This window comes from Biomphalaria glabrata, chromosome 12 (assembly GCF_947242115.1).
Source record: "Biomphalaria glabrata chromosome 12, xgBioGlab47.1, whole genome shotgun sequence".
Lineage (NCBI taxonomy): Eukaryota > Metazoa > Mollusca > Gastropoda > Planorbidae > Biomphalaria > Biomphalaria glabrata.
The window spans coordinates 20255965-20270186 of record NC_074722.1 but is presented as its reverse complement, the minus strand read 5'-3'; the positions used below and the strand labels follow the sequence as shown (position 1 = coordinate 20270186).

Genomic DNA, 14222 nt, shown 5'->3' with positions numbered 1-14222 from the left:
AAGACTGTAGTTAATGACAATGTGCAACACAATTTTAGAACTAGATCTACAAGAAGGTCTCTATTCTAAATCCTAGAAATTTGACAATTGATGAATATCGTTGGGAAAAGAATGACTAGCTTTTTTGGCTACACTGGGAAAACTCGAGTTTGACTGTTATAATTTTTCAATGTATAAAAAAAATATTTAAATTTGGCTAGAGGAGAAGAAAATACTATCTTAAACAGACTAAATGTTAACCCTATTATTAAAGAAATTAATAAAGTAAAGTCTATATCTAAAGGTTCATCATTAGAATATTAGAAAGTCTAGTATATATTTTTAAACATTGTTTATCGGGTGGGGGGGGGGGTAAAAATATTCCATTTTGTTTTTTAAATCTAACATTTAAAATTTATCGCTCTGTAAGATGTATACAAGAAATACTGTCTTTTTAAAAAGGATTTATTATGTTTTTTTGTGATAAATACTAACTTACATATTTAATTTTTTAAATAAAACGATTCACTTTCAGAAGATAAAAAGTAGCGTTTGCACTAGAAGCTAGTCAAATCATAGAATCGAATTTTCAATTGCCTTTCTAGTTTTTAAGATCTGAACTTTACGTATAAACGGACGGACACACAGACACACAATATAACATCGACTGTCCCCCTTTTGGGGGACGCTAAAAGTAAAAGAATTTATTGCATTAAGAAAAACTGATAGGATTGAAGCTAATGCAATCTAGACTTTATTTCTTATGTAGAGTCAAATCTTGTGCTTCGTGTAAAGTAGGCAGCCACCTCGAGAACTATTGAACTTCGTGTAAAGTAGGCAGCCACCTCGAGAACTAATGAACTTCGTGTAAAGTAGGCAGCCACCTCGAGAACTATTGAACTTCGTGTAAAGTAGGCAGCCACCTCGAGAATTAATGAACTTCCTTTAAAGTAGGCAGCCACCTCGAGAACTAATGAACTTCCTGTAAAGTAGGCAGCCACCTCGAGAACTAATGAACTTCCTGTAAAGTAGGCAGCCACCTCGAGAACTATTTAACTTCCTGTAAAGTAGGCAGCCACCTCGAGAACTATTGAACTTCGTGTAAAGTAGGCAGCCGCCTCGAGAACTAATGAACTTCCTGTAAAGTAGCAGCCACCTCGAGAACTATTGGACTTTGTGGAAAGTAGGCAGCCGCCTCGAGAACTATTTAACTTCCTGTAAAGTAGGCAGCCGCCTCGAGAACTAATGAACTTCCTGTAAAGTAGGCAGCCACCTCGAGAACTATTTAACTTCCTGTAAAGTAGGCAGCCGCCTCGAGAACTAATGAACTTCCTGTAAAGTAGGCAGCCACCTCGAGAACTATTGAGCTTCTGTTTCAGAGACATTCAACAAGAGGAATACAATAGTAATAGAATTGAGATACAAAATCATTGCGGGACTTCTTTTTACCCCTTAGTAACTTTTAGTCTTTTCAACCTTTGGGGCACCGTACATGACTTGATGATTATCTTTATCCGTTCCTTTCTGCGTTTTCTTTGACTTGAAAAGAATCTCTTTTAATATATGGACTAGTTCATATCAAATCATCATATAATGTAAACATTATTTTATTTCAAATCAACGTGCATTATGTAAAGTGCATATGTGTGAAAATTTCAGATAAAAGTTCAGAGCGTGATTCAGATAAAAGTTGTGATTCAGTTAAAAGTTCAGAGAGTGATTCAGATAAAAGATCAGAGTGTGAAAAGTTCAGATAAGAGGTCAGAGTGTGATTCAGATAAAAGTTCAGAATGTGATTCAGATAAAAGTTGTGATTCAGATGTCCAGGGTTTGAAATGAACAGAAAGAAAGACAATATCATCATAAATGTTGTACAGCAGAAAGTAGACATAAGTGTTGAGTGTCTAGAACAAATGAGAGAACGTGACTCAAAGAATACTGTCTAGTCGCTACTAGGAAACCAACAACTTTTGTAGTTTCGTAGACACGCCATAGAAATAGACAGTCTTGTAGGAAAATCAAATAACTTTGTAATTACGTAGACACGCCATAGAAATAGACAGTCTTGTAGGAAACTCAAATAACTTTGTAGTTTCGTAGACACGCCATAGAAATAGATAGTCTTGTAGGAAACTCAAATAACTTTTGTAGTTTCGTAGACACGCCATAGAAATAGACAGTCTTGTAGGAAACTCAAACAACTTTTGTAGTTTCGTAGACACGCCATAGAAATAGATAGTCTTGTAGGAAACTCAAACAACTTTTGTAGTTTCGTAGACACGCCATAGAAATAGATAGTCTTGTAGGAAACTCAAATAACTTTGTAATTACGTAGACACGCCATAGAAATAGATAGTCTTGTAGGAAACTCAAATAACTTTGTAGTTACGTAGACACGCCATAGAAATAGATAGTCTTGTAGGAAACTCAAATAACTTTGTAGTTTCGTAGAAACGCCATAGAAATAGATAGTCTTGTAGGAAACTCAAACAACTTTTGTAGTTACGTAGACACGCCATAGAAATAGATAGTCTTGTAGGAAACTCAAATAACTTTGTAGTTTCGTAGAAACGCCATAGAAATAGATAGTCTTGTAGGAAACTCAAATAACTTTGTAGTTTCGTAGAAACGCCATAGAAATAGATAGTCTTGTAGGAAACTCAAATAACTTTGTAGTTTCGTAGAAACGCCATAGAAATAGATAGTCTTGTAGGAAACTCAAATAACTTTGTAGTTTCGTAGAAACGCCATAGAAATAGATAGTCTTGTAGGAAACTCAAATAACTTTGTAGTTACGTAGACACGCCATAGAAATAGATAGTCTTGTAGGAAACTCAAATAACTTTGTAGTTACGTAGACACGCCATAGAAATAGATAGTCTTGTAGGAAACTCAAATAACTTTGTAGTTACGTAGACACGCCATAGAAATAGATAGTCTTGTAGGAAACTCAAATAACTTTGTAGTTACGTAGACACGCCATAGAAATAGACAGTCTTGTAGGAAACTCAAATAACTTTGTAGTTACGTAGACACGCCATAGAAATAGATAGTCTTGTAGGAAACTCAAATAACTTTGTTGTAACGTAGACACGCCATAGAAATAGATAGTCTTGTAGGAAACTCAAATAACTTTGTAGTTACGTAGACACGCCATAGAAATAGATAGTCTTGTAGGAAACTCAAATAACTTTGTTGTAACGTAGACACGCCATAGAAATAGATAGTCTTGTAGGAAACTCAAATAACTTTGTAGTTTTGTAGACACGCCATAGAAATAGATAGTCTTGTAGGAAACTCAAATAACTTTGTTGTAACGTAGACACGCCATAGAAATAGATAGTCTTGTAGGAAACTCAAATAACTTTGTAGTTTTGTAGACACGCCATAGAAATAGATAGTCTTGTAGGAAACTCAAATAACTTTGTAGTTTTGTAGACACGCCATAGAAATAGATAGTCTTGTAGGAAACTCAAATAACTTTGTAGTTTTGTAGACACGCCATAGAAATAGATAGTCTTGTAGGAAACTCAAACAGCTTTGTAGTTACGTAGACACGCCATAGAAATAGACAGTCTTGTAGGAAACTCAAATAACTTTGTTGTAACGTAGACACGCCATAGAAATAGATAGTCTTGTAGGAAACTCAAATAACTTTGTTGTAACGTAGACACGCCATAGAAATAGATAGTCTTGTAGGAAACTCAAATAACTTTGTAGTTACGTAGACACGCCATAGAAATAGATAGTCTTGTAGGAAACTTCGTAGAAACGCCATAGAAATAGACAGTCTTGTAGGAAACTCAAATAACTTTGTAGTTACGTAGACACGCCATAGAAATAGACAGTCTTGTAGGAAACTCAAATAACTTTGTAGTTACGTAGACACGCCATAGAAATAGATAGTCTTGTAGGAAACTCAAATAACTTTGTAGTTACGTAGACACGCCATAGAAATAGACAGTCTTGTAGGAAACTCAAATAACTTTGTAGTTACGTAGACACGCCATAGAAATAGACAGTTTGTCTTGTTAGGTTGATCTTTGTGTTTGGTAACAACATGTCTTCTTCTTCTTGATTTTCTGCAGAACGTCGTCTACAGTCTGCATCCAATGCTCTGAGTGAAATGACCTAAATACGGGGCTATCCGATGGAGATAAAACCAAGGCATTCAAGGATATTTCACTGTTCAATATATCAACTCCTTTGAGTCTACTATTGGATTTCTTATGTAGCAGTCCAATGGATCCAGAAGTAGTTTCGCTCATATTTCTTCTCTTGCTCTTACTTCTACCCTGTCGCCATGGTCAAACAAGTAAGTCAGAGACTTGTGAATATGATCTGGATCTAACAAGGAATACAATCAAAATAACATGTATCGGTTCACCGTCATTGGTCAACATCTATGCAGATAAAGCTGTAGTCCAGAGCGAGGAATTAAGCTCAACAAATCCCGAAACAGTTGTGGAACATCCTGTTCTGGGGGAACTATATCAACCTCGACCTGGCCACAACACAAGTTCAGGTCATGAAGAGAACTACAAAACTGAAAAGCCAAATGTACCATCCAAACCAAGTTCTAGAGACCAGAGACCACTGCCCACAGTACACTGGGATCGACGGGCGCATTCCAAAGTAACAGAAAGTTTTTGGGATGTTATAACAAACGCCTCTAACAAACTGGAGAGTGCCAAAAGAAGTTTTTCCGTGTACGCTGAATCAATTCGTAACATATCGGGCCAGCTGGCAGAGGGTGATTTTAACTTAAGACAGGATATGGACAATTTGAGAAGGACAAGTAATTCAGCTACTGGTAAGTCGTAGTGTAAAGATTTGAACATAAACTCATCCGCACTCTCCCGTAACATCCAATTAGTATTTCTAATTGAAATAAGTCAATTTGAGAACTAGACCTTTATCATAACATGAGTAAAAGAACATTGTTTCATTTTGACATGATCTGTACCCTACATTCGCCATCTGTCTAGACTACCTCTACCATGACCAAAGTCTTTCCATTCCGAGTGGAGTCATGGGGGGGGGGGGAGAATGCTCAAAACAGTTCTTGGCTCCCACATTGTTATAGTTTTACCACTGTGCAAGTTTTGTTGACTGATATTTAGACATGTACTGAACTAAACATTGTTATAGTTTTACCAATGTGCAAGTTTTGTTGACTGATATTTAGACATGTACTGAACTAAACATTGTTATAGTTTTACCACTGTGCAAGTTTTGTTGACTGATATTTAGACATGTACTGAACTAAACATTGTTATAGTTTTACCACTGTGCAAGTTTTGTTGACTGATATTTAGACATGTACTGAACTAAACATTGTTATAGTTTTACCACTGTGCAAGTTTTGTTGACTGATATTTAGACATGTACTGAACTAAACATTGTTATAGTTTTATCACTGTGCAAGTTTTGTTGACTGATATTTAGACATGTACTGAACTAAACATTGTTATAGTTTTACCAATGTGCAAGTTTTGTTGACTGATATTTAGACATGTACTGAACTAAACATTGTTATAGTTTTACCAATGTGCAAGTTTTGTTGACTGATATTTAGACATGTACTGAACTAAATAGTGTTAAGACGTGGGATTGAACTAAAGAAAATAACTCACCGATTCTCAGATCACTGGTATCTCTCTGATTGCAGAAGTACAATCCAACTATGATCAATCAATATCCTCGGTAAAAAGCAATAATGTCACAATCTCCAAATCAAATTGACATATCCCAATTCACTAACAAAAATTTAAGAAAACAATCCTCAATCCTCAGTCAAGAAATTCAAAATCATAGCTTAAGTTTCTTAACACATTTACACACTAGTTCAGATCATTTACGCCCAACAGCCTAAACAAATAAATCATCATACTTCGCACGTGGAAACAATAATTAGTCAGGGAGGAACAGGGTTACAACAGTATTTTGGAGAGAGGGCACACACTATATCAATATAATTGAAACTAATGAATTAGACCTGCTCAATGTTTTCATACAAATACGGCACTTCTACCTCTAGATTTAGGGTAGGTCAAATGAGGGACGAGACATTCGCCATGGCTACACATTTGGTTCAAGATAAAGAACGAAAGGGAGGGGGTAAATTAACAAAATATTTATAAAACTTGTTCTTTTTCCATAAAAGTTTTAGGTTTAAGATGAGTCAATAAAAAAGGGAGGAGAGGGGCGATTGTATCTACTGCTTCCTTCAACAGGAATTAATTCAACTTTAGTCTTGAATCACATTTACTTAAGATTCAATTCAACTTTAGTCTTGAATCACATTTACTTAAGATTCAATTCAACTTTAGTCTTGAATCACATTTACTTAAGATTCAATTCAACTTTAGTCTTGAATCACATTTACTTAAGATTCAATTCAACTTATCAATTTAAAACTGTCGAGAAGGCAGAGTCCATAAAAAGTATCCTAAAATTTAACACCTAACCCAAAGAGTTAGCAGTCAGCTGCAGAGTGAATTCATAAATAATAAACAAGAGTAGTAATAACAATTTATGGTCATTCATTCAATCTAAGAAAATGGAACCAACAGGAGTAGCTCCGTTAAAAGTAGGACATAAGTTCACACATAATGAAAATGAAACTAAAGCAAACATTCTAAATTCTCAGCCCCAGGTGACATGGACATATTGTTTATTTTAAACCAAATCGAAAACATAGTAGATGTAGATATACAAAAAAGGATCCAAAAACTAGAAGTTAACATCAAACCTACTTAAGCCTCTGGACCTGATGGTATTCCAGCTAGATTACTCAAAGAACTAAGCAATGAGCTAGCCCCAGTGTTCAAAGTACTTTTCAGGTCTTTCTTTAACAGGACAGGGCGACTGAAAAAAAAGCTAACGTCACTCCCTTAGTTAAAAAAGGAGAAAAAATCAGTAGCCCTAACAAGCATCCCATGTAAACTCCTAGAACACAATAGGTAGCAATATTTGTATTATTATTAGATCAACGTAAGGAAAAAGATCGTCTCTCGAGACGTAAAATGCTCTAGAATAGGGGTGGGCAACCTTTTTGGATCGAGGGCCGCATTTCTTTTAATTTGGGAATGGCGGGCCGCATATGTATATACAACTTAGAAAGATACTCTAGCTAACTTTTAATTCATAGTTACACTGTATTATATTCACGTTTCTTTTTTTCCACACTCCACGTTAAGGACTTACAAGAAGATGTAGCAATTTCTGAAATCAATTAATAACTTTTTTTTTATTGCTGTTGTCTTTTTATATTACACTAACCCCACCAATATACAGTTGTACTTAATGTGCAGTATTTTACTTTTACACTCGTGCATAATGTTCCGGAACTGTGGAACTAGCTTACTAGTTGTTACCCTTGTGACTGCTGTCAAATTACAGTCAGTCAAAATCGACCAAAATTATACTTGTTTAGTTTCCCCCCACCCAAAATATAATGCTTGTTCACTGGATGAGACAATATATGTTCCGGAAGTTAAATTTCGGGACGAGCGAAACTTTCCCTTTTGGTGCGTCACCTGAGAATGCTGACCATGTCCTTCAATGGTGCATACTAAATCAGAGACCCGAACAGGACTCTGACCCCAAAGCCCTCCTATAGAACCAAAGCTATTCGGAGAACTGCCTGATATGGAAAACATTGCGCGGTTCATCTTAAATATTGTTCTGAACCCTCCAACATGTAAAATGAGAACAAAGAAGAAGAAGAACAGATGAATGTGTACACAAACAGTGTGAACAGCAGCACATTTTTTAAAGTGTTGACATACAGCTTCTGGCACTCATAAGACTCCTGTGGAAGTACTGACTGGAAAATTCTCTTTGCTCGGAGTTATGTCCTCTGGAGCTAAATCAGCTTCTTCGCTAAATGGTGAGCTAATGGTATTGGAAACCGGTTCTTGACGTCTTAAAATTTGCTTTTATAAATTGCAAAATTAAGGGATCTAAATAAGTGTTGTACTTTTAATCATTTCACTAGAAATAATTTCACCTTTCTGCAAAGGAAAATGACAAAACCTGTTTTCTTTTTGCTTGCTTGTAGAGATGGGAAGGCCTTGTTTGAAAAGATTTAACATCCATTTACATTTCATATGCAAGAGGCTCATTGCAATGGCAATTATGAAACATGAAATCTGCCTTCCACGCTTCATTAGAAATATTGGTAACAAGGTCACAGTCAATGTCCTTCAAGTAACAAAACAATTTATTCCTGGAGATTTTACATTGTTCTCGTTTACCGTACCCATGATCATGTAATGGACATATTGAATTAGTTTGTTCATAATCGGAACTACTTGTGGTTGATAGGACGTGGTCCTGATACATTTGATTACTATTACGTCTTTAGATACTATGAAGTTGATATTTTATGAAGCTTTGTGCAAACTTTCCTGTTTAAAGATTATGGTTGGGATATAAAAAAACACACCATTTTACTCAGTCAAAGATCGAGCTCCACCAGTTGTCACCCTTGCCATCTTGTTCCAAGCATACCCAACATTCAACACAGTTCTTCATAGCATTGAATAAATACTGATCAGAGATTGTGTCTTGAATTGAGTGTATTGATGTATAGCCAATAAGCATAGTCTTCGTTTGCTTGAAACTTTTTATAATGACAGTTTCAATAATTTATATTTTTATTATTTTTAATATATTTGCATTTTTATAAGTATATACAGTGGGCACACCTGACTTCTGTAGGTGTCGGCGGGTCGCATAAAACACTCCGGCGGGCCGCATGTGGCCCGCGGGTCGTAATTTGCCCACCCCTGCTCTAGAATGTCCTTACTCCATACCAACATGTCTTTTGAAAATATAGGTCACGTGAAACTCAACTAATAAGATTAATTGATAATTTTTCAAAAAGCGTAGATAATAGTGAGCAAATAGTTGCCATTTTCTAGACTTTTCTAGGGTATTTTACAAAACTCACCACCATAGCCTCCTAAAAAAGCAAAAATATTTCGTTATAAATAGTCCACTACACCAATGGATTCTGGATTTCCTGATTGGGAACGAACAAATTGTAATAATAAATGGTTCTTAATCAAAACCAATAACAGTAAACTCAGGTGTACCTCTAGGAACAGTCTTGGGCTCTCTAGTTTTTCTGATTGACATAACTTAGTTCAGCAACAAAAGTTAGATTATTTCAGATGATTATAATATATAGAACAGTAAAAGCAACACAAGATACTGAAATTTTACAAAGGTAATTAGAATTACAGAAATGGGAATCTAATTGGAGCAAGTCTTTCCACCCAGAAAAATGTCAATTATTAAGAGTAACAAAAAAAAACTAAAACAACTAATCAAAACTACTTACCTTATTCACGAGAAACCAGTTACACAGACTACAAACTTAAAATATCTAGATCTAGGTGATATAATAAGGAAGACACTGCTACTAAATCCCCGTATTGATGAAATTATTTAAAAATTTAGCAAAGCATTAGGGTTTAATAAAAGAAATGTTTACAACTCAAACAAAAACATACAGCTAAAATGTTATTTTAACTTTGTTTGGCCAACATTATAATATGCGTCCTCTGGAATGGGTTGCCTGAATCAGTCAAGGAAACCAACGACTTGGCATATTGTTTGTATTCACTAGTTAATTTGCATGATTAGATTGACACAGGGATATGCGTATGACGTAATCTTTTCTTTTGAAGTTACGTCTGCATTTTATAAGATAAGATAATTTAAGACAAGAATCGCCAAAATAAAAAGTATGCCTTGTAGAAGTGAAAGCCAAATTCTTGAAGATTAGTCAGTTGAGCAGACGATCTATTCCAGTGAGTTCAATGGTATACAGGTAAACAGTCAGATCTGTTTGACTTGGGCGTTCACTTGGCCTCTTTTCTTTGATGTCAGCATGTTATTCCTGACTATGACCTCAAATTGAGATAAGCCTTTTTTGTAGTAAATCGTACTCGCTAAGTTCGGTCATTTGTCCTACAAGTCTAGGTGTAAATATTTGATGATTTGTTCCTTTTTATTTTGGTAATTATAGATTTCGAAAAAGTGTTTAGTTATTCCTGGTGTAGAGTTTAGAACCATGTATAACTGAGTGAGAGTTAACTTTATGCACAAACAGTTCTACTTAGGCCCATCAGTTGTAGTCCTATCTACCTGCAGTCTAATGCCACCAAACACATACTATTTTTAATGGAAAATCCCCCCCCTCCCAAACCAAAACACTATTCATTGTCCCTTGTATGTTCAGTGGATCAGCCAGTAGTACAATAACATCTGGACACTTAGTCCACATTGATTTGGTCAGTTCTAGATGTAGATTTATAGAGGCATCTTATTTAGAAGAACTTCACAAACACACCCTTCCAAACACACGAACACACACACACACACTATTCATAGGTGGGGGCGTGGTAGAGGAGTGGTAAAGCGTTTGGCTTCCCAACCGAGAGGTCCTGGGTTCGAATCTTGGTGAAGACTGGGCTTTTTAATTTCGGAATTTTAATGACGCCCCTGAGTCCACCCAAATCTAATGGGTACTTGCTCAGGTAACCCAAATGCCCAGCTGAGGTAACCCTCCTCCTACAGAACCCCATACATCCCACGTATGCGGCCGGTTTTCTAAAGCGAGGATTGGACTTTACAATCATGCTTCGAGTTCATAGGAGATGAGAAATGTTCTCATCGTCGATTACGAAGGAGGAGCTATATATAATGGATACCTGACTTTAGTTGGGGAAAGTAAAGGCGGTTAGTCACTGTGCTGACCACATGACACCCTGCTCCTCGTTAACCGTTGGCCAAAGAAACAGATGACCTAAACATCATCTGTCCTATAGATAGCAAGGTCTGAAAGGGGAACTTTTTACTATATATTCAATTGGGTGTCACTACTGGTGGGTGTCATCCGGTGCCCCCTCAAGAACCCCCATGGATGCCAATGAATAAAGATAAACGTACTGTTTGTTTGTACTGTGCCCAACTCATTAGTTTGTTTAGACATAACATTGCGGGTGTATTTTGTTCGCTCAGCCTATTTTTTACCATCATTTGATGAAGACAAGCCTGAGATTTATTGAGGGCTATATTAAAAGAAGAGACATCATCAAAGTTGTCTAAACAAATGAAATATCAACAGATCAATATTTCCGGTACATGATCTTAGTATGGTGATGAAAGCAATAAACTGACGCCAAAAAATCAATGTCCCACTCTTCCCCTGATTTCTTCTTCTACTGGACTTGTCTGCTGTCATTCTGGTTGAGTCCAGTGTCAGTCCTGACGTACACACTTAGTACAGTGTCACCTAAATCAAAACTTTCGTTTCTGATTAAGTTCACGTTTTTACTAACATCATGGCGGGCTTGAAGATAGATGAAAGTTTAGAAGTTATGGGTTATGTGTGCAGGTGGTGCACGGAAATTGAGCAGCGGAGTCAACTACATTCTGTGTTGTCCAGTGATCAAGTTGCCAAGAAATGGTCAAATGCTATAGAGCTGCACTGAACTAGATTATGTGCAAGTTTAAAGTAGAACTAGGTTATTTGCAAATTTTAAGTAGACAAGATTACAAAGAGAGTTTGTGTTATCACACAAACTCAGAGGCGGCCCCCCGTCGGAGTCGGATCCCTATAGGATCCGCCTATAGGCAAAAAGAGAATTCTAGCAAAATCTAATACCGTTAATTAAATTTTTGGAATGGTCTCGTATGAAAATTAGATGTACCATAGCCTTAGGGAGAGATTTGTATACCCTATATATATATATATATATATATATATATAAAGGCAATACCTCCATTATTAAACTTCAAATCTAATAAAATAATAATAAAAAAAATAATTTTAAAAAATTAGATCAATTCGGGTATCGAACCCATAACACCGTCAGCTGCTTAAGCCGTTAGCTGTTACGCCTTTTTTTTATATACGGCCAGCGAGAAAGGTCTACTGCTGCCATTATTGATTGATAAGTTCATTCTATGCACCTCGACTAGACCTAAACATCTGATTTAGAACTCTTCGAAGATCTGGTCTAGATTTACTTCTAGCTCATTATATGGACATCTAGATCTAGATCATTCTCCCCTTAACTGTCTCTAAAGAAAACAAAATTAATGAATTACGGCTTATCGATCATATAATTGGTCTATTGTTTTTTTTTATTGATTCATGTGTTGTCATTGTCAATAAATAATTGTGCACAGTTTCAATTTGATCCGAAAACGTGAAGTGTGAGAACTAACTAACTAAAGTTTGTACCACACAGCTCGACGGAGTGAGTTCATATAAGCTTTCAAAAAAATCATGCACTTTCAGTCGTATAATGACATCAATATGTTTACATTTACACCTGGGATATTAGAAATCTTTTTATTTTTGAAATTTATAAATGAACAAAAATGTCCTGTAAATAGATCAATGATTTAGGTAACAGTGTTAGTGTGCATGCAAATGTGTCCAATGTGTTCTATATTCTATGTTGAGCCTAAAACTTTGTAGGTTGAAAAAAGGCTGTACATTTTCTCTTCATTTGTTTCCTTTCCCAGTCGTAAGGAATTTCTTACCTACATCCATCCCAGTGGCGCTACAGCCCATGGAGGGCTCTGGCCTGCTTTAACACATCATTCCATTCAGATCTCTCCTGGGCCTTTCTTCTCCACGCCCTAACCCCAAGCTGCTTCAGATCTGCTTCCACATCATCTATCCATCGCATTCGGGGTCTGCCTTTGGGTCGCCTGCCTTTTGGTTTTTGCCTGTATACGATTTTCGCCCCTCTGTTGTCTGACATTCTTTCAAGGTGACCTGCCCAACGTAGTCTGTTATTTTTATTTCGTTCACTATTGGTGGGTCTTCATACTGTTACGAATGAACAGTGACAGGTAGAGGTCACTATGTGTGACCCCGGCGAGATGACACAGCACCGAGTGTTATCTGGAATCTATGCGTGTAAACAAAGACAGAATGTGACGTGCCTCACGTGTTGTTCCAGAGGACGAACAGATTTACGAAGGGGGGCATTGTGACAAATGAACAGTGACAGTTAGAGGTCACTACGTGTGACCTCGGCGAGATGACACTGCAGCAGTTGTCCTCTGGAATCGACATGTATAAACAACAACAGGATGTGATGTTTCCTCCCATGTTGTTCCAGAGGATACTAGCAGTGTTTTTGCAACAATAGACAAGCGATTAGGGACTCTTTATAAACCAGAGAGTCCATGTGAAAAGAGTCAGTACAGTCGTCGTTACTGTTGTCTACTGTGCGAGACAGTAGAAGAGAGTGGACTTGAGCCGTTACAGTCGATACAGTCGATACAGTAAGACGTATACGCTACATGTTGCAGTGACGAATTGTTATAGTTATTTTTCAATAAAGTTATAATAAGCTGAAAGTTTAGTCGTCAAGTTCTTTGCAGTGTTTCTTTTATTTGTGTGCCTACTAGTACATTTAGCCAGAAGATTCAGAAATACGTAACAATACAATTGATATATCTCATGGTTAGTGCGTGTCCTCCACCCTGTTTCATCCTGTATGGCACCATAGATTTTCCTAAGAATTTATCTTTCCCAAGTGTTAAGTAAATTTTCAGATGTCTTTGTCAGTGTCCAGGTCTCACTTACATACATTGCTGCTGGTCTTATTATAGTTTTGTATATTATTTTCTTGGTTTTCCTTGAAATTGTTTTGCTCTTAAGTAAATGATGGGTGCTATAAAATACCCTGTTGCCTCCTGCTATTCTTTCCTTTATTTCTGTTAGTAGGTCTTTTTTTAAATTAATAGTACTTCCTAGATATTTGAAAGTTTGGACGTTTTCAAATTCGTGGTCTTTGATTTTGATATGTTGTCCCTCTGTTTGATTGTCTCTTGTCATTGTGATGTACTTGGTTTTACTGTCATTGACCTCAAGTCCTGCTGGTCGAGATGCTTCTTCTAGTTGTATGAAGGCTCTAGCGATGTCAGAGGTTTCTTTACACAATAAGGCAATGTCATCGGCATAAGCAAGGTATTGTAGAGGTTGGCTGTATATCGTCCCTGTTGGTTGTGGACCCATGTTTTCTCTCCTGAAGTAGTTAGTAATAGTTCCCCTTGTGTTTATGTGTATATTTCTTATAACTCTCTCCAGTGTTAAATTAAAAAGCATGCAGGAAAGTGCGTCTCCTTGTCTTAATCCTCGTTTAATCCTAAATTCCCGTGAGTGTTCTCCTTGTATTATGACTTTGCTTTTTGAGTTGTTT

The 14222-nt window shown here is 36.5% G+C and overlaps 1 protein-coding gene across 3 annotated transcripts in view; it reads left to right on the top strand.

The window, feature by feature from the left end:
- Positions 1–14222, top strand: part of LOC106054736 (noelin-3-like) — a 94686-nt gene that overhangs the window by 37843 nt on the left and 42621 nt on the right. For all 3 annotated transcript variants that reach the window (XM_056005346.1, XM_056005347.1, XM_056005345.1), the window contains exon 2: positions 4068–4792. In XM_056005346.1, coding sequence (XP_055861321.1) covers positions 4222–4792 — 571 coding nt within the window. In that variant the 5' untranslated portion in view covers positions 4068–4221. The remainder of the gene's footprint in view (positions 1–4067; positions 4793–14222) is intronic.